The following is a 26,781-nucleotide window of genomic DNA, read 5'->3' as shown; positions in this document are numbered from 1 at the left end:
GAAGATATTATAAAATTTCCTACCGTAAATATATCAAAACTTAATTTTTGATTAGTAATATGCATTGCTAAGAACTTCATTTGGACAACTTTAAAGGCGATTTTCAGATTCCAGATTTTCAAATAGTTGCATCTCGGCCAAATATTGTCATGTCCTAACACGCCATTCATCAATGGAGAACTTATTTATGTATGTATAAATATTATGCTGTATAAATCTTATGACTGGTTTTGTGGTCCAGGGTCACATATAAAGTTTCCACCTCAATAGTGCAAGTGCGTGCAAGCATGCCTGATTCATAGTACGACATTAAAAAGCTTTCTTTGTGGGCAGATGTGTTTCACTTCTGCACTGTGGAAGCTTCCAGATATCAGATTAAAAATCTGATTAAAAATTTATATATTTATATATATATATATATATATATATATATATATTTTTATATATATTTTTTTAATTTGTTGTGCCAGTGTAAACACAGCCTTAAAATGGCTTAATAAAGCAACTACATAGCATCTGAATACATCTGTAACATCATGGTTACTTTTACCTTCACTGTTCGAAAGTTTAGGTTGGTAAGATGTTGTAAAGCCTTTATGCTCTTCAAAAAAAATGCGTTTATTTAATAAAAACAAAACAGTAAAAAGTAATATTGTAAAAAATTATTGCAATTTAAAATAAGCTGATTTGGTGCTCAAAAAACATTGTCAATGTTAAACATTTTTGCTGCTTAATATTTTTGTTGAAGCCATGCTACTTTTTTCAGAATTATTTTCAGTAGAAAGCTCAAAAGGACAGCATTTATTTAAAATTGAATTTTTTTTTAACATTAAAGATGTCTTTACCGTCCCCTTTATTGTTTTAATATATCCTTGCTGACTACATGTATTAATTTCTTACAAAAATAAGCCCCAAGTTATTGAACAGTGGTGTATGTTTAAACATTAAGCAGACATTTCTTTAATCTAAACGAATTACAAATGAAGAACACTGCAGTAAATAATCATAAGAGCCAACAATTTTTGCAGTACTCTGTGCCAAATTTCAAGTATAGGCTAGATTAGCACACAAGCTAGAGCAGAAGTAAAGAGTAGAGACGGTTCACATTTAAACACTGTGTGCTCAAGACATTCATGGCAGAGGTTACAGTTCAAGCCATTTTTCATCAATAATTAGCAAACTTGTTCAGCTCATAATGTCTGATTTTTGAGGATGCAAGCAATACGCAAACAAACAATCCTTTCAGTAATATATTAATTTCATTCTCCATGTCAAATGCTTCTAGATACATTATCTTGTTACAGTTGAATAAAGCTCTTACATTTAAATTACCATGCACAACTTGAGTTTTACAACCAATACAGTTGCTTTTGTGCTTGTGTTTTTGAAAGCCTCACAGAAGTAAATGTCAGTCTTCATTCAGGCATCGTAATTTTAATGTGGAAAGGCAAAACTGTTTCTCTTTGTGTGTGTGTTCAGGATCATTGCGATGTGTGGAGATTACTACATCGGTGGACGACGCTTCTCGTCCCTGTCAGACCTCATTGGTTACTACAGCTATGTGTCTTGCCTACTGAAAGGTGAAAAACTGTCGTCTCCAGTGGCTCCCCCAGAGGTATGATCAGAACTTCCGACTTTAAGAATGATAACATGTCCATTTGTTTTTTTGTTAATTCTGAGGTTGTTGTTATGCATCTAGAAGCAGGATTGCTTTTTGTTCTTATCATCATAGTGGTAATATGTGCCACAGTCCCTTGTGGTGTTGCTATAACCTTTCATTCTCCTTTCAGCCAGTAGAGGACAGGCGACGAGTGAGGGCCATACTTCCATACACCAAAGTGCCAGAAACTGATGAGATCAGGTATAAAAACCTATTTAAAAATCATCCTTTCTCACATTTCGTGGTCCAGACTGCATGTTTTAGGGAGTAAAATTTAAACCAGGTTAAATGTTTGAAACAGGGCTGCACGATCAATCGTTTTAATTATTAGCATTTGATTGATTAAGCATAAGTGTCTGCAATAGTGGTCCTTCGGTTATTTATCTGAAAAGAAAAACTCTTATCTTGCACTGGCTTTCATGTTTGGGGTTGTGAGATGTGAAGAGTTTAAAGGAGAAGTCCAGAACAAGTCCAGAAAGAAGACCAGAACAACAATTCACAAATAATTTACTCATCCAAGATGTTCATGTCTTTCTGTCTTCAGTCATAAAAAAAATTATGGTTTTTGAGGAAAGCATTTCAGGATTTTTCTTCATATAATGGACTTCAATTGTGCCCCCAATTTTGAACTTCAAAAATGTAGTTTAAATGCAGCTTCAAAGGGCTCTAAACGATCCCAGCTGAGGAAGAAGGGTCTTATCTAGTGAAACGATCTGTCATTTTTTTTGAAAATGAAAAAAATTGACTTACTTGCACTTTGTTAGTCTTTGCGCGTTAGCTTTGTAAACACTGGGTCTGTAGATCCGCCTACATTCAGCGTGACCTTTCGACATGATTCAATACATAGCGTCGTGAACGAGCATACCAAAACCTGTGCTACCCAAGCTTTTGTGCTTAAAAAGTATACACATTTTTATTTTCCAAAAAAAATGACAGATCGTTTCGCTAGATAAGACCCTTCTTCCTCGGCTGGGATCATTTAGAGCCTTTTGAAGCTGCATTTAAAATACATTTTTGAAGTTCAAAATCGGGGGCACAATTGAAGTCCATTATATGAAGAAAAATCCTGAAATGCTTTCCTCAAAAACTATAATTTCTTTACAACTGAAGACAGAAAGACATGAACATCTAGGATGACAAGGGTGAGTAAATTATTTGTGAATTGTTGTCCTGGAAGTGGACTTCTCCTTTAACTCTTCTAATCAGAGCTTTTCTCTTAAAGAGATGGTTCACCCAAAAATGAAAATTCTGCAATTAATTACTCACCACCATGTCGTTCCAAACCCATAAGACCTTTGTTCATCATCAAAACACAAATTAAGATAGTTTTTATTAAATCTGAGAGCTTTCTGACCCTGCATACAGAGCAGCACAACTACCACGTTCAAGACCAAGAAAGGTAGTAAAGATATCATAAAAATAGTCCATGTTAAATCAGCACTTCAGCTGTAATGTTATAAAGCTACGAGAATACTTTCTTTGTGCAAAGAAAACAAAAATAACTTTATTCAACAGTTTAACCAATATTGTGCAGTCCTACTTTGAATTCAGTGCTTCAGTAATACCACTCAATCCATTTCATGCTGAACTCATTGCACCTACTCAAGTATGCATGTGTATAGTATGAAAACAATTCTGACATTCTACACCCACCACATTGACATTATAAAGTGACCAACAATGTCAGTCGTGTTGCTGTTTCCCACCATTTACATATGAGATGACTTTCCTGTGGCCTCATGCAGTATTAAAGTGTCTATTTGACTATAGAATGATGGGAGAAAGCAGTAGGTCATCTAGTTATTTTTACCTACTGTTTAATATAGACATGACTCATTTCACATACTGTATAGAATGGAAGCTGATATATTCAGATACAGGACAGGTCTTGGAACCTCTAGTAATGAGCTGCTGATAGTAATCAGCTAAATAAGGAGACATCCTAAATATGCAGTGCTGGGGTTCTCCAGAAGCAGGATTGAGATGATTTACCTTAGTAGCTGGTTGCTCTGTGGTATTCAGTGACTCATACAGGAAGTTACAAAAAGTAACAGTGCAGGAATGCAATTTAGATTGCAAGTAAAGCTGGAAAATCCTGTGTAACAGACTAATTCCCTCCCTAAATTTAAACATTTCGAGCCACCTTATAATTTCAAAAAAGCAATTTCATAATGTCAGAAAGTATTACCTTTTGCAAGGACTCTCTAGTACCTTTATTACTAGGAAACATTTCACATTTTTTAGTTACTTTTACATTCAAAATGCAACAGGTGATTGCCAAAAAAAAAATCATCTGAAAAATAACAGGCTAGAATAACTTTTTGTCATTTCATTGTTAATTTTTCTCTTCTGTATAATTGTATATTTTATTGTGTGTCTCAAGTTTTCTCAAAGGAGACATTTTTATCGTTCACAATGAACTGGATGATGGTTGGATGTGGGTAACCAATGTTCGGACAGAAGAACAGGGCCTTATCGTGGATGATCTTGTGGAGGAGGTGGTAAGTCTCTGAGCTTTTATCCTGTGAAAACTCCTTACGAAAGTTTTTGGTTAACTTCCTATGGATTTGCACATTGATTAATATATTTCATTTGAATTTATTCTTCAGGGACGAGAAGAGGATCCCCATGAGGGAAAAATGTAAGTATATATAGTATAAAACAGTATATTTGTGTTGCACTTATTATAGCCGTCCTAAAATGTTCACTGGTTAAACATCTACTGTGATTATAATGTTTGTGATTTTATATTTTGCACACAATTTTTGTCAGAATACATGGTTACTTTTAAATGACGCTCAATAGAGAAGCATGCTTTTGCCCTCAGCATTGTGTTTTTACGGCATCCACCAGTAATTGCGAACTGCCCGTGTTAACCAGCCAAAGCTTGACCTCTTGGTCTAATACAGTCCTGTCCAAATTGACCAGAATCATGAAGTGATAATTTTCTCTGCTGCTATCTTTGATTAGTTTCACATGCATATCTCTTCTGCCTAGTTAGTATTATTTAGTTCATTGTGCCATAGCAGAATAAACATCTGTCAGAATCAGGGAGAAATGCTGCATTTATGTGTATAAATGAGTGTCTGAGCCTCAGGCTGTTGATCTGATCAGAGAGCAGCTTTGACTCACAGGGCCTTGGGTGCTGCCCTCTCTGCCCTGCTTACTTATGTCTCATTTCCTGTTTCCTCTTGTTTTTCCTTTTCTATCTTCATAGCTGGTACCACAGGAAGATCAGCAAACAAGAGGCATACAACCTGCTAATGACAGGTACATAAGCATGACATAAACCACAGGCTGTTACATATTTGTGTAATGAGCATAATAAAAAACCCTGACTGTGATGTAGATTATGTGATACAGTCAGACAGCAGGGCACCATGGAATAAAAAAAGACAACTTTGACTTTTTATCTTTAACTGTGATTTTTTTTTTTTACTCACAATTCTGGTTTTACATCTTGCAATTTATTTTTCCAGTTTTATTTCACAATTCACAATTTCACAATTCTTACTATTGCAAATTTCTCTCAATTATGACTTTTCACAATTTGAAGTTATATCTCTCAATTCTGAGGTTGTTTCTCACAATTTTGTGATGTAAACTTAAAGTTACATAATATATAAACTCAGAATTCCAATTGTAAGATATATATATATATATATATATATATATATATATATATATATACATACATATATATATATATATATATATATATATATATATATATATATATATATACATTTTTATTTCCTCTATATTTAAATTACCTTTGCTATTGTCTAGGGCTGGCCTCAGCTGAAGATTTTTCTGGTCGACTAGAAGTCGTTAATTTTAACCATTAGTCGACTATTAGTCGCATGTTTATTAATAACCCATGTAAATCCTAATAATGAGCCTTTAATTGCCTACATACATGGCCTAATAAGCGCTCAAGTGCACAAAATCTTTCACTGGCAGATATAATAATTATGAATGTGTCAGGGAAAAGCAGCAAGGAGGCTGCACTAACATTTTAATCATTTATTGATGAACTAGTGCTTTCTTTATTTTTTCGGCTTAAGAGATGAAGTTGACGACACGGACTCGTCATCTCTGCAGTAGTGATGCACCTTTTTGCACGTTTCATACGTATTACATAATCTGAGAAAATTTGTTTTCTATTTGAATTTGTTCTTTTAAAAGTAGACATTTCACTCTATAGATATGTTTTCAGTTCTGTAAGGCAAGTGTACACAGAATTTCGAAGTGATGCGCTCCAGTTCACAGAGACCGAGACAGCAGAAAGCGCATCCTGTTTGCTTGAATTATTTTACAAAAGCGCAACGTTTCATTGTTATTCTGAGTGCGCACAAATAAACAGTCTTTACAGATTCAAAAGATGTATTACTTTTATCTGTATGACCAAAAATGACGGAGTATTTTAAGTGCAAGTGACCGCAGCAGTGCCTCTATCTGTCATGCATCCTTTTGTTTGTCCTTTGAATCCTTTTGTTTTTTTTTTTTTGTGACTAAGCGACTAATAAAATCGTTTGGTCGACCAAGCTTCTTCTCGTTGATTTACGGTTAGTCGACTGTTAGGGGGCAGCCCTACTGTTATCTAACACTCACTTAAAGTTAATCTTTAATCTCAATTAAACTTAATCTTTATTAATCTTTAGTAAATGTTGAAGTAAATATCCATTTATCATACATTACCCTGTTATTAGCCAAAATAATTATCTTCCTATCAGTGTATTTACTCCCTCATGTCATTTCAGACCCACTGAAGTCAAACAATAGGTTTGCGGGAGGAACAGACTAAATAATTACATAGCTTCTGCTTTTGGCTTAACTATTGCTTTAAATCATAAAAGTATGCATCTTTTAAGCACTTTTGATATATGAAGGCATTAAAGGCTTCATTATAAGGCATTATATGCATCGTTTGTCATTTTTGGCCGCACTTAGACTCACATTAGCATAGATTACAACATTTTAATACTTTTTATTTATCAAAGACAACCTTATTACATTATAGCACAACTGAAGATATCATTCTTTTCATTTAAATCTATAAAAGCACTTATGCTTTCTAATATGTTGTTTCTCTTCTGTCCAGTTGGCCAGGTCTGCAGCTTTCTGGTCAGGCCGTCGGACAACACTCCGGGCGACTACTCCCTCTTCTTTCGTACCAATGAGAACATCCAAAGGTTCAAGATTAGCCCCACTCCCAACAACCAGTACATGATGGGAGGGCGGTACTATAACAGGTAAGACTTGGGACAAATGCTTTAAAGTGGCAGTACCTGAAAACATCCTGTGGGGTCTGGCTGAAAACAGACCCTCATGCCTCATATCCTGCTCTGAAACACCTATTTGCCTTCCCATCATATAATATAATACAATACTTTATTGCCATAACAGCATAGTTGTCTGGAATTTTTCCTGGTGCACTCATCAACAATAATAACATGTGCATATATAAACACACATAATAGCAATAACCAACCAAAAACATAATACCATGCAGAGAAACGCCATGGCAGAATATAATGATGCCATCTTGGGTAGTATTAATGATTTTATGTATGTAATCCTGAGCAGTGTTTGCATATTGCACAATGATGGGTAAATAATGATTATGCTAATTATTTCATATTATCATATTATTGATTTGGTGGATACTATATAAAAATAAACACATCTCATTTAAGTGTTTGAGCTGAATAATTTATAGACCAGCAAACTTTTCATGTCATTTATTTGCCTGCAAACACCATTTTTGTGCACACTACAAATAACTAAACAGATTTCAGTCATATGCTCCAATCATCTACCTGTCCAGATATTTTTGCTGCCTGTCTGAACAAAGCATTTTAGAGATTAAACCCTGTCCCATATATTATGGTGCAGAGCTGATTTAATTAAAATGTAACACTATGTAATTTGGCACATAGTAATAAAAACCACACAGCTTTACGTTCAGCTGGTCTCTAATTAAACAATGCTTTTCCTGGCAGTGTTGACGATATTATCGAACGTTACCGAAAAGAGCAGATCGTGGAGGGCTACACTTTGAAAGATCCTGTCTCGGTCCAGGTAAATGAAAGGTCATTCCAATAAGCTCAGATATTGCTGAGAATCATCTTAATGCAAAGCATAATGCTGTGTCCTTTTTGCCGTTTAGCAAAAAGAGCAAGTCCTCTCCGACATGGTCGACGGCAGAGAAATCTATAATACTATTCGACGAAAAACAAAAGACGCTTTCTACAAAAACATTGTCAAGAAAGGATATCTTCTCCTCAACAAAGGTACCTCAGGTTACTTTTACCGCATGCATTGACTTTTTGCTGGTTATTAGGCTTTCTGACACATACTCGTAACATTTGTATTCAGTGCTCAGTCATTCTCAGTGGGACGAGAGGATGTGGGTAATTTGTAGCACGTAAGCCCCATGTGAGTGTGGTTTTGTCAAACCATGACAGTCTTTGATCACCTTTGAAATGCACAGGAAGGCTCTTCACAGACAGCTCAGGATCAGCTACGCAGAACACAAAGCAAAGCGTTTACCTGAACACACAGAGCTGTCCAGTTCAATGACAGTGGCTTTGCTTAATAAGAGATTTGGCGCTCTGTGGGGTGTGCGCACTGATCAAAGGCTATGAATCTGAATTAGTTCTGACATCTTGTCTAATTAGCATTCTGCTGTTTGTATTTAATATTCAGGTGGTTTAATGTGTGCTAAAATCTTTACAGCTCAAATCCTGGCGGCCTAATACAGGCTCCCCATGTACAAATTAAATTTTCTCTTAAAAATTGATATAAATAAATTAGGTGTTCTGCAAGTAATGAGATTTGTTTGTTCAGGCATTGTAGACGATATACAGTAAATCTTCCTCAGGGTTGTGCATTGTGAAATGTATTTTTTATAGTTCTAATTAGGGCTGGGTTGACTATCAATTCATCAATTTTAATCAATTATAAATTTTTTTATTAATTGTTAAATTCTTAAAACTTCACCGAACATTAACTGCAGCCTGTCATCCAACAATCACAATGTGCTTTGTTACTTTTGTAGGGTCCTATGAAATCTTTGTTTATTTTTTTTCCCAATTTCTGTTTTACTTTTTTCCAAATTCCGTTTTTCCATTTTCATTTTTTCGGAGTCAGTTTTTTTTTTCCTGTTTTAATTTTTAAGTTTTAATGGTTAAATAAAAATGTTTATTAAAAAGCATGTCTAATTAATTGAAATAATGAAGCTTACACAATTTAACAGCAATTTATTAAAAGTTCAACAAAAATTACATTTTAAGGCCCTATGAAATTTTTTTTTTTTTTTTTTTTTACCAAATTATGTTTTCCATTCATTTTCTAGATTCCATTTTAATGAACTAAACTTACTTAAATTGTAATACTCAAAAGCATGTCTTATTAATTGATTTTATAAAGAATTAATTTATTATTATTATTATATATTTTTTAGAAATACTTGATTTATTTATTTTTTAGTAAATGAAGGTAAATATTACTTAAAATATAAAGTTTTAATAATATTTATTATTATATTAGTAGTAGTGGTACTATCATTACATTAAGTAATATATTTCTGTCACTGTTAAACCAAACGTTGATTTGATTTTAAGTTTCTGTTTGCATATATGATGATAGTTTTTTTTCTTAAAAGAAACTAAAATGCTCTTGAAGTGACTCTCAAAGCAGTTCTAGAGATTATATTTATGTATTCATGTACTGATATATTGAGGCAACAGAGGCTGAACACACTGCAAGCGTCAGGCGTGCTTCATTGTGTGTGTGTATAAATGAAACCATGTGTCTGCGTCATTCATTTACACAGAGATGAACAAGCAGGATTGATGTTTAAATAGTATTTTTTTGTGGCTTAATATTCACAGACACTAGTCTATTTTGGATAATATATGCACTGTATTGCCTATTCAGTATACCTTTACTTAACCTCTTAGTGATGTGTTTATTATTTAATGTATGTTTAAATAAATCTCTCATAAAATCAAGTTTTCATGACAGCCTGCTTTTAAATTTACGTTGTGGAATGTAGAAACATAATTATACCATTAAATAGTTGATATAAAACTTATTTGCAATTTAAATGTTTGTATTAAGCTCAGCTTTTAATTGGTTATTATATCTAAAAATAAATGTCAATTAAATGTAATAGTGTTTTTAATTTTAATGTCTAATATAGTACTGTACCTACTGACAGGGTGTATTCCTGTGTATTTTATCGCTTTAAATAAGAGGGCTCTTTTTTATATATATTGTATTATATATACCATTCAGCTGTTGTTTGTATTTAGTATTCAGCTGGTTTAATGTGTAGTAAAGTCTTTTATTATACAGGCTTCTTTGTGCAAAAAAAATTAACATACTTGTCTTTTAAATTTATGGTGTAAATAAATAAGGTGTTCTCCCATGGTTTGGCTCCCTTAAAATAAATTTTCTAAACTGTTCAAGTATTAAATGTTAATGTGAGTCTGAAGCATCCTCCTTACAATTTCACTTGTACTTCCACAGGTAAGGGTAAGCGCTGGAAGCATTTGTACTTCATCCTGGAGGGCAACGACGCTCAGCTCATTTACTTTGAGAGTGAGAAGCGAGCCACCAAACCCAAAGGACTAATCGATCTGAGCGTGTGCTCTGTGTACGGGGTCCACGACAGTCTGTTTGGCAGGTATGCAATTGTAATGCAACTCAAGTCAGTGGCGTCCTTAAATCTGAACATTATTTGCATGCATTCGTCACTAGGTTTGATATTTTGCATGTAATTCTAAGACACTTGTAAGATTATAACATTTTCAAGTATAGCTTAAGTGTCCACAGTGTTGGGGGCCAGTTTACTAATCAGCAGTATTGATGTAGATGCTTAATGTTGGTGCTATTTTTATGTCCAGGCCAAACTGTTTCCAGATTGTGGTTCAGCACTTTAGTGAGGAGCAGTACATTTTCTACTTTGCTGGGGAGACACCTGAGCAGGCACAGGTAAATACCATTTTACACACACACACACACACACACACACACACACACACACACACATATATATATATATATATATATATATATATGCTGAGCACACATGAACTGATTAGCTATTCTGCTTTACTACTAGTTATAGCACAAAATAAACACAAATTAACATCAAAAGTTATGTTGAAAGATACAGTGCAGCTAACTAAGTGTTTCAACCATGGAAAGTTGTCAGTAAAACAGTTAAACTTACCATTCAGTATCTATAAACTTGTTTATTATTTAATGTATGTTTGAATAAATCTGTCATAAAATCAACTTTTCATGTATGTATGTATGTATGTATGTATGTGTATATATATTAATGTATATATATACACTAATGTTGAAAATGTAAGAATATTGTACAAGTAAAAAAAATTGCTCACAAAAAAAAAATACAGTAAGACAATATTTGTACATTTTAAACACACGCATACACACACACACACACACATATATGTATATATATATATATATATATATATATATATATATATATATATACATATACATATACATATACATATATAAATACATATAAAATACAACAAAAAAAAAAACTGAAAAATACAATAAGACATGGAAAACATTTTTACAATTTAAAATAAATATTTTCTTTTTGAACATATTTTAAAATGTATTTATAAAAATAGTTTCATGTGATGGCATGGCAAAGATGAATTTTCAGCAGTCACTATTCCACTCTTTATTGTCACATGATCCTTCAGAAATCATTCTTTGTTGCACTAGAAACATTTTTTTCCTTATAATCCATGTTGAAAACAGTTGTGCTGTTTAATATTTTTGTAGAAACCATTGTGGATACATTTTTTTTTTCAGGCTTCTTTGATAAAAAGAAAGTTCAGAAGAACAGCATTTATTTGAAATACTTGCATTTTTTGGTAACAATATAAGTCCTTATTGTCACTTTTGATCAATTTAATGCCTCCTTAATAAAAATATATTTCTTTAAAAAAAAAAAAATTCAAATGTAACCCAAAAAAGGCAGTACACACTAAACAGATTTGAATCCCAGATGCTACAAAATTTGAGTTTTACTGAATGTCTGATTCAGGTATAAAAATGATAAATAAATCTCTAAAAGTCTTTGAACCAACCATGTGTCTTGCATTCACAGGACTGGATGAAATGCCTGCAGACGTTCTGCAATAACCTTAGGAAACCGTTACAGACCACATTCAACAAGCGTTTGCGTCAGGTAAGAGAGAAGTCTCACTGTTTTCATTACACGCTAGCTTCCGTTCCCATAATCATGAGTTAAGGTGTTCAGATGACTGTAAATGTGCTGTCAGAAGGGGCCACAGCTGAGCTGTCTGGATGCTGGTGAGCAGGGTGATGAAAACGCCTTTCGAAGCACCTGCTCCCAGACACGCAGTTCGGGCTAAATCTAAAAAGAACATCGTCATCTTCATTACCACAGGCATATTTTTGGAAAAAGATCTCCGCATGTCATCTGCCTTTGACATCTCATCAGTTATTCATTACAGAGCACAGAAAAATCTAACATTTGTGTGTCATTCCCTCACCTTAGGTTAGCAGTTTAGTCCTGTATGTGGAGGAGGCCCACAAACTTCCCATCAAACACTTCACCAACCCCTACTGCACCATCTCATTAAACAGTGTGCAGGTGGCGAAGACTCATCCTAGAGAGGGACAGAACCCTGTGTTCACTGAGGAGTTCATCTTTGAGTGAGTTCATTGTGACTCTCAAGATTTGTTTAGAGGTTTTGAAAGTGACGCTTGATTAAAGTTCTGATTACCATTCCTCTCTCACAGCGACTTGTCGAGTGACATCAATAGGTTTGAAATAAGCTTAAGCAACAAGACCAAGAAGAGCAAAGAAAGTGACATCTGTGAGTATCATTGCCTGTTCATTACCATATAGTTATTGTATTAGATTTATTTTTGAGAACACCTCACACTGGGACCAAAGATTTACACTCGGCAAGCATTGTGTGAATAAAAATACACTTGGGCAGACAAGTGAAATGAGATACCGGCAACTAATTTTGTTGCTTATAAGAATAATATTAGATTGATTGTCTGACTTAAGCAAACAAGTTGACCACCCGAAAGTAAAACATACTTCTAAATAAAATAAAAATATATCAGTAAGACACACACTACCATTCAAATGTTTGGGATCAGTAAGATTTTTAATGTATGTTTTTTTTTTTTTTTTTTTAAAAGGTCTCTTATGCTCATTAAGGCGGCATTTATTTGATCAAAAAATACAGAAATAGTAATATTGTGAAATATTATTGGAATAAATGGTTTTCTATTTTAATATACTTTACAATATAATTTATTTCTGTGATGCAGAGCTGAATATTTTAGCATCATTACTTCAGTCTTCAGTGTCACATCACATCATCCTTCAGAAATCATTCTAATATGCTAATTTAATATCAGTATTAGAAACAGTTGTGATGCTTTTTTGGAACCTGTGATACTTTTTTCAGGATTTTCTTTTTTTTTTTTTTTTTTTTTTGGATGAATAAAAAGTTAAAAAGAACAGCATTTATTCAAAATAAAAACCATATAATATACACTACTATTTCAAACTTTGGGGTCTGTATTTTTTTTTTTTTTTTTTTTTTTTAAGAAATTTATACTTCTTTCTTTTTAATACTATTTAACAAGGATATGTTAATTTGATATGAAGTGATAGAAAGGCCTTATATTCTTAGAAAAGATTTCTATTTTAAATAAATGCTTTAATAACTTTTTATTTATCAAAAAAATCCTGAAAAAAGTATCACAGGTTCCAAAAATATGAAGCATCAAACCTGTTTCAAACACTGATAAAAAATCATGTGACACTGAAGACTGGAGTAATAATGCTGAAAATTCGGCTTTGCATCGCAGGAATAAATATTATATAAATGATATTTCAGAGTACATTAAAATAGAAAACTAGTATATTAAATTGCAATAATATTTCACAATATTACTGTGTTTTTTCTATGTTTTTAATCAAATAAATGCAGCCTTGATGAGCATAAGAGAATTCTTTAAAACACATTAAAAATTTTACTGATCCCAAATGTTTGAATGATAGTGTATGTATGGCAGGTGTGGCAAAAGTCTAATTTTGAATCCTTACCTTTTTTTTTTTGTTGTTAAAGCACTAATATAAATGATACTTTGTGTATTATTTAAGCTGTACCATTATTAACAACATTTCCGTTAGTGGAGTTTTTAATTGATATTCATCCTTATTATTTATACGCGTACTACTATTCAAAAGTTTAGGGTTGGACAGATTTTTTTTTTTAATTTTTGAAAGTAGTTAAAGCATTTCTTTACAGCAATATAAACAGTAATATTGTGAAATATTAATATAATTTAAAATAACTTTTGTATTTAAAAATGTATTTTAAAATGCAGTTTATTTCTGTGATTGGAAAACTGAATTTTCAGCAGCCATTAATGCAGTCTTCAGTGTCACATGATCTTTCAGAAATCATTCTAATATGCTGATTTAGTGCTCAAAAAAAAAAAAAAGTTTATTATTTTTAATTATTACGTTTGCTTAATATTTTTGTGGAAACCATGATGCACGTTTTTGGATTCTTTGAATAGAAAATTAATTGCTGAATCGGAATTTTAATTTCTTTCTTTCAAAAAAAAAAAAAAACTTGAAACTGTAGTTTATTGAATATAATTGTGATGTCTATGGCCTGGCACAATGTATTTTAAATGTTACTGTAATTTACTTTTTTTTTAATTTATACAAGTTATTGTCTGTGGTAATCGACAGCATGTTACAGATAGAGTTTGATTTGAAAATTTACAGCAACATTACTTTAACATTGCCTGTGCTCCTTTTCCTTGTACATGTGCGCCCTCTGCTGGCACCAGATGAAGCAAAGCATGAATTCTGCTCTTTTCTTTAATTTATTTCTCTTCTATATTGTTTCAGTGTTCATGCGTTGCCAGCTGAGTAAGCTGCAGAGGGGCCAGATGATCGATGAGTGGTTTCCTTTGAGCTCCTATGTGCCGCTGAAGGGAATCGAGCCAGGCTCTCTCCGCGTAAGAGTGCGATACTCCATGGAGAAGATCATGCCTGAGGAAGAGTACAGTGAATTCAAAGAGGTGAGTGTGCACATGGCCATTGTTAATACGCTGAAGATTACTAAAAGGTTTTAGGTTTCCGGTTTGAACTATTATTTGTGTGCCCATGAGCCATTTGACCTTTAAATAAAAGTATCTTTTGCTGTCATGCTCTCACTGTCCATCCCCAGCTCATCCTGCAGAGAGACTATCACGTGATCTATGCTTTGGCTCACGTGTGTGGGCAGGACCGCACCCTGCTGGCCAGCATCCTGCTCCGTATCTTAAGACACGAGCGAGCCGAAGCTCCTTTACTGAGGACGTTGAATGACAGAGAAATTAATATGGAGGGTAGGGCTCTCTCTTTGTATTATTCACAGTTCAGTATTCAACAGCAAACAGATGTCACAGCTGCACTGAGGCTGGGCAGCTTCCCTTAGGCTTGTTCATCATGTTTTAGCTGCAGAACAAAGCTTTGACAGCTTTGTTTGTGCATTTTATACAGTTCCTCTTTTTAAGCAATGAACAATTGTTCATTTAATAGACTGAGTAATCAGACACCATCTTGTGAATTTGTGCAGTGTGTTCAGAAAAGAGCTGTCACGATACCAGTATTAGTAGTATCGACTCAATTTTGTATGTGGATGAATTTACAAACTCAATCATGGTAAAAGTTTGGCAATTAGATTGTGACTTTACACTGCAGGAAGGTTATGAAGCAACATCAGCATCACCTAGTTAATATTCATAAGCTAAGCTTGTGTAGTAGCATCCTTAAAATTGCTGTCTTCTAATTCATTCATCTGGACATCTCTAATTCTGAGTGGATCAGACAATATACTAGTGTTTTTTAAACTTTAAATTTAAAGAATCCTACAAAATATATGATCACAATTTACACAAAAACATTGTGAAATGTTTCTTGAGCAAATCAACATTGATTTCTGAAGTAACTAACAGGAATAAACTGCATTTTTAAATATATTCAAATACACAATTATTTTAAATTGTAATAATATTTTACAATATTACATTCGGACTGTATTTTTGATCAAATAAATGCAGCTTTGGTAGGCCTTTTTTTCTTTTCCTGACAGGAAACGTTTGAACAGTGGTGTAATTATAATGTCATTATATTTAAAATATAATATAATATTTCATTTTTTATTATAATATATTATATTTTCCTCTAATTCAGGATACATGCATTATAAATTTTATCATTATAAATATCATTATAAATCTTGTGAATTTTAAAATGTTTAGACTGTTCAGTATAAATTTAATGACTAATGTAATGTTAATTTATTGCTATTAATTAAAAACGAACACAGAAAAGGATTGTGTAATGTTTATGAAGGCCTGTTTCCATCACTAATTAAAAAAATTAAAATAAGGTTATTACAGTTGATCTCACAGTTCTTTTTTTCTGCGTGGCGTAATGCAAACTCGCAATGCTGATTTTTTTCTCAGAATTATGAGATGTAAAATCGCAATTGAGGTATAAATAAGGTGAGATAAACTCTCAATTCTGACTTTTTCCTCACAATTGCGAGTGTGTGTCTTGCAGTTCTGACTTTTTTCTAACAATTGCAAGTTTACATCTCACAATTCTGCCTTTTTTTTCCTCAGAATTGTGAGATATAAACTTGCAACTGTAAGTTATAAAATCATAATTGTGAGATGTAAACTTGCAAATGCGAGTTAGTCAAAATTGCGTGATACAAACTCGCAAATTTGCCTTTTTTTTTTTTCCCATTCTGACTTTTTTCTCACAATTGCGAGTTTGTATCTTGCACTTGACTTTTTTTCTCCCAATTATCAGTTTATATCTCACAATTCTGACTCTTTTTTTGCAATTCCGCCTTTTTTTCCTCAGAATTGAGATAAAATTGCAGTCAAGTCAGAATTGCATGATATAAACTTGAGAAATAGTCAGAATTAGATAAAAATTAGATTAAAAAATTAGATAAAAACTCTCAATTCTGACTTTTTTCCTCATAATTTCGAGTTTATATCTCACAATTCTGACTTTTTTTATAGATATAAACTTGAAATTGCAAGTTAAAGTTAGAAATGCATGATACAAACTCCCAATTCTGCCTTTTTTCTCACAATTGCAGTTTGTATCTTGACTTTTTTTCTTGCAATTCTTGTTCAATGCCTTTCAATGCCTTTTTTTTCTCAGAATTGTGAGATATAAACTCGCAATTGCAGGTTATGAAGTCCAATTTTGAGGCAGAAAAAACTCAATTCTGACTTAACTCACAATTGCATGTTATAAATTCAAAATTGTAAGATATGAACTCACAAGTCTGAGCAAAAAAAGTCAGAATTGTGAGTTTGTATATTTAGTTTATCTTTAGTTTGTCTCACAATTCTGACTTTATAACTCGCAACTGAGAGTTTAGATCACCCAATTCTATAAAAAAAGTCTGATTTGTGAGTTTATATCATGCAATTCTGACTTTATTTCTCAGAATTGCAAGTTTACATCTCTCATTTCTGATTTTATAACTCAGTTGCAAGTTTATGTTTGACAATTCTGAGAAAAAAGTCAGAATTGTGAGATATAAACTCACGTTTTGTTTCGGTGTTGCAGATGAGGCCACAACGCTGTTCCGGGCCACTACTCTGGCCAGTACTTTGATGGAGCAGTACATGAAGGCCACAGCCACTCCTTTTGTCCACCATGCCCTCAAAGACACCATACTGAAGATCATGGAGAGCAAGCAGTCCTGTGAGGTAACGGAACTAAACTGAATTTCCCACTGTTAACATCAGGCTCCATTGTGCTTCAGATCTGTAAATGTTCTCATCTCCTTGTTCTAATGTGTTATGTTTAGTGTGTCTGAGCCAAATGCATCAACCTAATGTTCTTTCCAAAGCCTTGGGCAAATTGTCTTTTGTCAGATTTCTGTTGAATAGTGAATAAACTGAACTAGCAGTCAGAATCCTTTTTCCCTCATGTGGCATGTTTTCTGGTCTCCTTCCATAGCTGAACCCATCTAAGCTGGAGAAGAATGAGGATGTTAACCTGAATCTAGCTCACCTACTCAACATCCTGTCAGAGCTGGTGGAGAAGATATTTATGGCTGCTGAGATACTGCCCCCGTAAGCATGATGGCGCACCACTATAGTTACCACTATACTTTTAGCGTTACTGCTTTGTAGTACAACCTTATAAATGTGGTCCCATGCTACCTACACTGATTATACATATTTTGCCATGACATCACATTTTATTACAGCAATGTATATACACAATATATGATTTTTATTTTTTTTTTAAACAAAATAGTATAGATTTTTACCATTAGCTTTTTATTGGTCATAAGGCATATAAGGCATAACATGAAAATAATTATCATCTGCACTTTCTACACTTCTTTATGGTACAATGCTGTTAGTATTCATACTTTGTCTGTTTCCTCCCTGTCTAAGGACCCTGAGGTACATTTATGGCTGTCTTCAGAAGTCTGTGCAACAGAAGTGGCCTACCAACACTACAATGAGGACCCGAGTTGTAAGGTAACACATTGTCAAGCTACATTTGCACGCGTTTACAGAGGAACATCTTGCAAAGTGTCAAAATGTGTTTGTCTCTATCCTCCAGTGGCTTTGTCTTCCTGAGGCTCATCTGCCCTGCCATTCTCAACCCCAGAATGTTTAACATCATTGCTGGTGAGTGCACAGCTTGCACACAAGCTCTCTCTCTTTTTTTTTTTTTTTTTTTTCAGATGCAACATATTTAGGTCAAGTACCCACTCAAATATTTCATTCTGCACCTGTTAGAGCTTCGGTCTGACAGAAGAGCACCTAACAGTCCAAATGTGTAAAAGGCATAAACGTCATAGTGAGGAAAAGTCAACAGGCTTTCGTATTTTATATTTATTGCATATTATATTTAGCAGCATCAAAATCTTCAAAAAAGATTTTTTACTAAAATGTAAAAAACTAAAATGTAATATCATAAGAGTATAACAATAATGTAACATTAGAAATCAGTTATTATGAAATTGTAATTTCATTTGTATGTAAATTACATATACTGTTGGATAAAATACAAAATAACACTGCAGTTTATTGCCAGTGTTTGTCAACGATAAAGATAAAACTGTTAAGTCAAGTTCTAAAAGAACCTAATACGCAAGTGTACTCAGCATTTTACTTCAAGTTATCAGATTTATGTATGTATAAATTTGTTTAGAAGGGTTCAAAGTAATTTATGTTTATATATTTTGATTTTCTTTTTTTTTTTTTTTTTTTGAGACTACATTACCAAACACTAACACTAAAACAATTTTAGGAAGGCTTGGCTGAGTCTTAACTTCTATAAAAAAATATGTCTTTGGGTTTGAGACTTTAATGTTTGCCTTTCTGAAAAACATTGATTTTTACAAAGCTCATCGTTCCGAAAAGCACAGTTTGCTTTGATTAGCCAGCTATTTAGTGCGTTGTGATTGGCCGAATACCTCAAGCGTGTGACGGAAATGTTATGCCCCATATCATGTTGTGATGGCGTATCCTGACGCAACGAGACATTTATAATGGGTTTTTATTGTTTTTTGCATCGGGACACGGCATCACAACATAAGGGGCATAACATTTCCGTACATTATCTATAATTATAATCAGTAACATTTCCGTATATTATCTATAATTATAATGACTCATACTGTCTTTTTACAAGTGGCATTGTGTCGCGCAGTGTAAACATAATGCCATGTCTGCATTTGTGATCATAGGCATGACAAACAACAAGCACTACTCTACACTGCTCAAAACTCGCATTTGAAAAGCCAGTAGCAAATTCTTTAAATATGAAAACGTACTTACAGGCTGTGAGTCACCAGACTGTCCTTGCAAAGTTGGAATTGCCCCACTTTTAGAAATGGCATTTGTGCACAGCCGGCATTGTAGGCTACTCTCCCAGATTCAGGAAACAGTCCTCCATAAAATGTGCTGCACACACTTGATTATTTGCATTGAGCTGTTCTGAAACAGTGTTGTGAGAACAACAACCAGTTTTTAAAGTGATTTGCTGCTTCTGACACAAGTGACTAAAATAATCTTTTCCAAAGACAAGATCATCGTGATTAACTGTTCTGTCATAAGCGACAAGAGTGAATCAAATAATAGGATACAAACGGGCTGACAAGGTCAGAGCAGTGTGATGGCCAGCTTGTCTCTAGACATGGTTCTAGTAACTTTAACATTAGTAGATATTGCCGCATTCATTTCTGAAGATGAACTTTTCCCTTCTTTATTTTCCCTTCTTTATTACATCTAAACGGCGTAACCCCAGAAAGTCATAAAAATCATAACGGTTCTCTGTGCGAGCGAGAGATTGTGTTTTACAGACAAAGACAGACTGGCTTGTAATTGATACTGCGACTAACACAATGACCTGCTCCATTTGCCAAAAACATGATTAGTCATTGTAGTAGTAATAACTGCCTGTTTTTTGCAGAAGTTTCATGGCCGGTAAAAAAAAAAAAAAATCAATTTTGGACGGTACATTTGATGATGTCACCGGCACATTGGCAGTTGTGGCAAAGTTAGTTTTAGGTCCTAGATAATAGTAAAAACAATAAAAACAGAAGAAAAGAATAGGAAGATGCCTGTGGACGAATAAAACTTCCTAAAGACCTGTGTCTTTGTTCTCTCCACTTTAGCCCTGATGCCTTTGAGGCTTTTAGTAGACCTCAGCTAATGAGAGAGCTTACAGAACAAACGCTAGATGCCATCCTGGCAGGATGTAAACATGTTGACACCTGTCATGATGCCGCAGCCACTGAAGGAGCATGGATTTCACTCCATATCCAGGGCGTTTAGACTCCTTGTGGGTAAAAAAAAAAAAGTAGATGGTACGGCATTTGGTTTAAGCCTACGCTTGCATCTATCGCCATCTGTAAGCTCTTTCAGTAGATTCAATCAGGTCATTGCATCAGTATTTTATATTCTGAGTTGCGGTAAAAATAACAACAGGTTGCAATAACACACATCGCAACCATCTGACAGCATTGAAATAATGGCGCCCCCCATAGTCTAAAAGATGCATAAAACTATGTGGATTTTTTAAATAACGCAAAATTTTCCATGGGTTTTTTTACTACATATTTTAGTAAGAGATGTCATTTAGGTTATATTAAGCCATACAAGTTTTAATACCTGGGGTTCTCTTTAAGGTCTTTTTGTAAAAGTGTAATAGCCATGTCCTAGAAGTGTAAAAAATAAAATGAACAAGGGTACCGCAACTTGTTTAGTCTGATATTAATGATGATGAAAACCTATCTTGTCTTTGCAGACCCTCCATCCTCCACAGCAGGTCGAACGCTTACCCTGGTAGCAAAGTCTGTGCAGAACTTGGCCAACCTGGTGGAATTTGGTGCTAAGGTGTTTGGATTTTCATGCTGTGTTAGAAAATGAGTTACGCTGAGTAGACATCAAAGAGTCCTGTGAATGCTAATGCTGAGATGCATTTTTCGTGATGTGTTTGTGTTGCAGGAGCCCTACATGGAGGGGGTGAATCCTTTCATCAAGAACAACAAACAAAGGATGATCATGTTTCTGGATGAGCTGGGGGTAAACTGCCCTGTATCCATTTTTAAAGCAGCATGAGTTGCCTGCGGCTCAGTTTATGAGCTCTGTGTGAAGTAGCTTTCCTATAACATTCCCTCTGTGCTGTTTCTCCAGAATGTTCCTGATCTCCCGGAATCTACCGAGCACTTTAGGACTGATTTGTCCCGTGACCTTGCTGCCCTGCATGAGATCTGTGCTACTCATTCTGACGAACTCCGCACCCTCAGCAATGAGAGAGGAGCACAGCAGGTATGTGTCTCTCTTACGATACATGATGGTGGGACATATATACACATAATGTTCAGTCAGCCAGTCATTATCACAAAACAAACCCCGACAGGATGATCAAGACCCTGATGTGAATGTATAAACAAGGGCTGTGTAAAAAATATCAATTTCTCGATTTTAATCGATTCTCATTTCTGTGAAACAATATTGATTCATAAATCCCAAGAACTAATTAGTCTAGCCTGTTTTCAGATAATAAATGGAACATTGTAGCGCACCTCCCATCCAATAAATCGCAATAAGCTTTGTGCTTTGTTACTTTTGATATGAAACAGAGTCTCAGATTTCAAATTCTGTCTATTTTATTACAATATTCAAACAATAAATGCTGTTTTGGCACTGTTTAATGTGGAGTAACAGATCACTGTAGTGCCTCAGTTCAAGAGAATTGGCACGTGAACTGATCATCTCTTCTGCTTCAATACCAGTTACAGAACGAAATAAACATGAATGAACATCCGAAGGTGTTAAAAAGAAAGAGTACAACTTATCGAAATCTGTATCCTGTCTCATGTGATCGCTTAGTCAGTGTTTCAAACATGGAAAGACGTTAGTATGACAGCTTGTAAACAATGTCATGTAACATCACATTTACCTGACCATAAACTCGTCAGTCAGCTAGAAAAAGGAACTCTAGAGAGGAGCATTTTGCTAAATATATACACCATATAACATTCATTTAAATTTGTATTGTACTTCAATAATTCATTTGTTTAAATAAAACTTCATTGTGTGTAATTTTGTTTGTAAACAAAATTTTAACCTTCAATATTAATGTAGTACAACTGACTCTCATGTATATTTTACATTAGTTGAGAGATGGTTTTTTTTCTCTTAAGAAAATTTGCCATGTAATGTACCAGATGTATATCCAAAATAATATTAAATCAAAATCGCAAGCTAATGAACCATATACTCAAATTGAAATTTGTGTCAAAACCCAGACCTAGTATGAACTGACTGTTTATCACACTTATTACACAGCCACTTATCAAATATTATTGATTTTTTGATTAAATAAATACAGTGTTTTCAGTTTTCAGAGACACAAAACTAGCTACTATAACTACTATATAGTAAATCAGTTACCAGGAACAACCCTTAAATATTTAGTTTAGCGGTCATTATACAAATGTATTTGACAACAATGTTTTGATTGCCCAGTCAGAATCACTTATTCCAGAGAGTTGTGTGATTAAAAATAATTTAAATAATTATAAATATTATTAAATCAAATTTAGAATTCCAGAATAATATGAATAATAGCTTCAATTGTTTGATTTATTGGATAAGGATTTAAAAAAAAACACACACATTTTAACTAAATCTTAGGGGTGGCTTGATACCACTTTTTCAGAACCGATTCCAATCCAATACCAAAAATTCTGAGTATCTGCCGATACCAGCACGTTTTTTTTTTTTTTTTTTTTTAAATCAGTGTTGAGTTTTTATACTTTATTGTAAAGAAAAACAACAAATTAATGAATATATGATTATAATCTATGAAAAGATACTATTATAAACTAGGTTAGTGGGTAATTCAGTAGCAGAAGTTACTGTAGAAAAATCATTAGTGCACAGTAATTTTAGAAAATCTAAAATTAGATTTAGCAAAAAACATTTTGTAGGGAACAAATAAAAGTGGAAAAGTGTAGGACTAAATCTGACATGCATTAAATGAAACATTGCTCTTTGTATTGTTGCAAAATACAATCGTGAAAAACAAGTAATATATGTATATGTAAATATTTATTAAATGTATAGCACAATAATGAGGCCGCACCATATGACATATAAGATGAACAAGAAAGGCTATTAATAATTTTTCATTGCACAAAAATAATATAATACGAAAGGCTCCAATACAGAGCGGCACTTATGCGCAGAATGATGCGCTTGAAGCAACACGGAGTCACAGCGCATCGCATAGAGAAATTCAAAGCAGGAAGTGAAGAGATATAGATGCGTAGTGTATTAAATATGTAATAGTTTATTGAGCCTTTTCTTTTAACAGTTTTAAATTTCAGTTACTGTGCTTGTGAAGAACATAGTGTTAGAAAGTTCTGTTCATTTTATTACAATATTCAAACAATAAATGCTGTTTTGGCACTGTTTAATGTGGAGTAACAGATCACTGTAGTGCCTCAGTTCAAGAGAATTGGCACGTGAACTGATCATCTCCTCTGCTTTAATACCAGTTACAGAACGAAATAAACATGAATGAACGAGAAGGAAGTGAAGAGATATAGATGCGTAGTGTATTAAATATGTGATAGTTTATTGAGCCTTTTCTTTTAACAGTTTTAAATTTCAGTTACTGTGCTTGTGAAGAACATAGTGTTAGAAAGTAACATGATTTAGAAACAACACTAAACTCCAGCAAGATAAAGTCTTTTTTTGCAAAAGCACTGATGTTTACAGATCAAGTATAATAGGAACAGTAGAAAGAGTTTTATTGTCTTGACTGTCGTAACAGAATGCGACACGCAGAAGGGAGGATGACAGAGAGCTGCAGAGGAGAGAACAGTTTATGTGAACTTGACTTAAAGGAGAAATACACTTCCAAAACAAAGATTCACATATAATGTACTCACCCCCTTGTCATCCAAGATGTCCATGTCTTTCTTTCTTTAGTCGTAAGGAAAACTGTTTTTTGAGGAAAAACAATTCAGCATTTTTTTCCAATTAATGGACTGCTACGGTGCCCCGATTTTGAACTTCCAAAATGCAGTTTAAATGCGGCTTCAAACGATCCCAAATGCAGTTGTAAACGATCCAAGCCGAGGAAGAAGGGTCTTATCAAGCAAAACAATTGATTAATTTAAATACTTTTTAGTCTCAAGCGCTCACCTTGCCTTGCTCTCCATGAACTCTGTGTATTCTGGCTCAAGACAGTTAGGGTATGTCGAAAAACTCCAATCATATTTTCTCCCTCAACTTCAAAAATCATTTCAAAATCATCCTACATCATTATAGAAGTACCAACCCAGTCTTTGCAAAGTGAACATGCAAAGAAGATCAAACACCCTTAACAAAAAAGGTAAAACAGCAATGTAGGATGATTTTGAAGTTGAGGGAGAACATGAGATGTTTTTCAGCATACCCTAACTGTCATGAACCGGAAGAAAACAGTCCAGGTAGAGTAAGACGAGATGAGCATTTGACATTAAATGTATATAAATTGTATTATTTTTATGAAAATAACTGATCGTTTCGGTAGATAAGACCCTTCTTTCTCAGCTGGGATCGTTTACAACCGCATTTGGGATCATTTGAAGCCCCATTTAAACTGCATTTTGGAAGTTCAAAATCAGGGCACCATATCAGTCCATTATGTGGAGAAAAATGCTGAAACGGCTTTAGAACACTTAAAATATGCGAAAAAACCTTATGGTGGCTTTTGTGGGGCTTAGCAGTAACACAAAATAGTATACGCACAATATTGAATTTGGATCGGTCTCATCTGACTGATACCCCGATGCCAGTATCAATCTCACTCCAGTAAAGTATTTTAGATCTCCCTTAAAAGTCTGTTGACACTGCCTGGTTGAGACCCTGCAATCTTTTCAGTTCTGTTGTGCTCCATCTAGCTGTTATTTATTCATCATTGAAGCTCATTGAAGTCACCTACTATGTGCAAAACGCACCGTTATTGGTGCAAACAATAATAAAAAGGCAACCAGAGGATCAGAAAATAACCGTCACGGACGACGTCACAAGTGACCTTGAGAAAACAAGACAAAAATGCATTTCCTTTGGCTTGGCTGTGCCATTTTTTTTTAACCCAGCGGGTGAAGATTATAATGCAATCATTGCTTGTTGGCTCTTTCTTTTCTTCACAGCACGTGCTGAAAAAGCTGCTGGCCATCACTGAGCTCCTCCAGCAAAAACAGGCGCACTATGCCATGTCCAACAGCAACAGGTAGTTCCACCTCCGTCATTTTGTCTGTCAGTTTGTCTCCGTCTCCATGGAGTAGCCAATGGGACCCCAGCATGCTCCACCCTCATCCCCATGCCAACTCCCACCCTCCCCATATCTTCCGTCATCCCTTTTCCTCCGCCTCATTGTCTGTGCCACGAGAACTATGCAAACTACAGCTGAAAACAAAACAGCTGGACTCCGAAGTCCGACACCAATGACTTTATAATCACACGGCCAGGTCAAAACGAACGACTGCTCTCCGTATCTTGGGTACATATCAATCTAACAGACGGGTCAAACGAGCGACCCATTGAGTCAACAGAATGATGTTTTTAAATACAGGTTGCCAAAGTGTATCTCTTCATCTGCTTGATCTGAAACTGAACTGACAAAAGGCTGCAACGATTCTTCTCTATAACTGGATTATGAGCTAAAATGCTTTTTATACTGTAATTTGTTACTGATTTACATGGCTATGAATATGCAAAATGTGCTCAGACTAGTGTTCTTTGTCCTTTTCCCTGTTCCATTTAGTTTGATTTGTGCTGTAGACTGGATATTGTTTTTCTTTTTATCATCCTCAGAGAGTATGATTATTTTATATCAGAACAATAAATTCTCTTGCTGGAATCATGAGTATATAATTTGAGGTAACCTGATTTGTACAATATGTTTGATTGGTTCAGTCTTCCCTGAGACAAATTCAAAGCCAGACGTTCTCAGGAGAAAAGTTCAAGGTAAAAAAATAAAATAAAATAAATGTTTACAGCAGTCAAATTTATAATAGTAAAGATTGTATCAGGAATGCATGCACTTATTAAACATGTTTTATAAAGTACTGACTGTCTCAGATCAGCTCGTGAAAACAGCTTTTGAAAATAACAAGACAGCTGTTGTGCTCCTCTAAAAAAATATTCTAGTGTTTGTCTATGTTTTCAGTTCTTGATTTTGAATAAAGAACCATTATTATGGTTATCAACAGCATCTGTGATGTGTCAATTGAGCAAACCCAGAACATCCCTTTAACCTTACTTTTCTGGAGGGAGACTAACTCTGTACTTTAAGACATCTGTTAAAGGCAAAAAAAAAAAAAAGTACAGTTGTTACAGAAGTAACTGAAGTTACAGGCAAGTTACTACCATTCAAAAGTTTGGGCTTGGTAAGATTTTTAATAACAGTTTAGAAAGAAGTTTAATCAAAAATGCAGTAAAATTGT

At 34.2% G+C, this 26,781-nt stretch overlaps 1 protein-coding gene across 3 annotated transcripts in view; it reads left to right on the top strand.

Moving 5' to 3' along the window:
• Positions 1-26,781, top strand: part of rasa1a (RAS p21 protein activator (GTPase activating protein) 1a) — a 47,831-nt gene that overhangs the window by 19,314 nt on the left and 1,736 nt on the right. For 2 of the 3 annotated variants that reach the window (XM_051109282.1, XM_051109284.1), the window contains exons 3-25: positions 1,480-1,615; positions 1,791-1,861; positions 4,044-4,161; positions 4,270-4,301; positions 4,878-4,930; positions 6,765-6,915; positions 7,666-7,744; positions 7,833-7,956; positions 10,199-10,355; positions 10,576-10,663; positions 11,832-11,912; positions 12,246-12,403; positions 12,491-12,567; positions 14,640-14,812; positions 14,962-15,121; positions 17,373-17,515; positions 17,769-17,884; positions 18,215-18,301; positions 18,387-18,454; positions 21,081-21,169; positions 21,281-21,358; positions 21,470-21,604; positions 25,486-25,565. In XM_051109282.1, the coding sequence (XP_050965239.1) occupies positions 1,480-1,615; positions 1,791-1,861; positions 4,044-4,161; positions 4,270-4,301; positions 4,878-4,930; positions 6,765-6,915; positions 7,666-7,744; positions 7,833-7,956; positions 10,199-10,355; positions 10,576-10,663; positions 11,832-11,912; positions 12,246-12,403; positions 12,491-12,567; positions 14,640-14,812; positions 14,962-15,121; positions 17,373-17,515; positions 17,769-17,884; positions 18,215-18,301; positions 18,387-18,454; positions 21,081-21,169; positions 21,281-21,358; positions 21,470-21,604; positions 25,486-25,565 (2,454 nt within the window). Of the gene's footprint in view, positions 1-1,479; positions 1,616-1,790; positions 1,862-4,043; positions 4,162-4,269; positions 4,302-4,877; positions 4,931-6,764; positions 6,916-7,665; positions 7,745-7,832; positions 7,957-10,198; positions 10,356-10,575; positions 10,664-11,831; positions 11,913-12,245; positions 12,404-12,490; positions 12,568-14,639; positions 14,813-14,961; positions 15,122-17,372; positions 17,516-17,768; positions 17,885-18,214; positions 18,302-18,386; positions 18,455-21,080; positions 21,170-21,280; positions 21,359-21,469; positions 21,605-25,485; positions 26,547-26,781 lie in introns of those variants that run through there. The other variant, XM_051109283.1, reaches the window with a different exon arrangement.

The sequence above is a fragment of the Labeo rohita genome, chromosome 5, assembly GCF_022985175.1.
Source record: "Labeo rohita strain BAU-BD-2019 chromosome 5, IGBB_LRoh.1.0, whole genome shotgun sequence".
Taxonomy (NCBI): Eukaryota; Metazoa; Chordata; class Actinopteri; order Cypriniformes; family Cyprinidae; genus Labeo; species Labeo rohita.
Note: the sequence above shows the minus strand (reverse complement) of the source record. Positions and strands in the feature narration are given on the sequence as shown.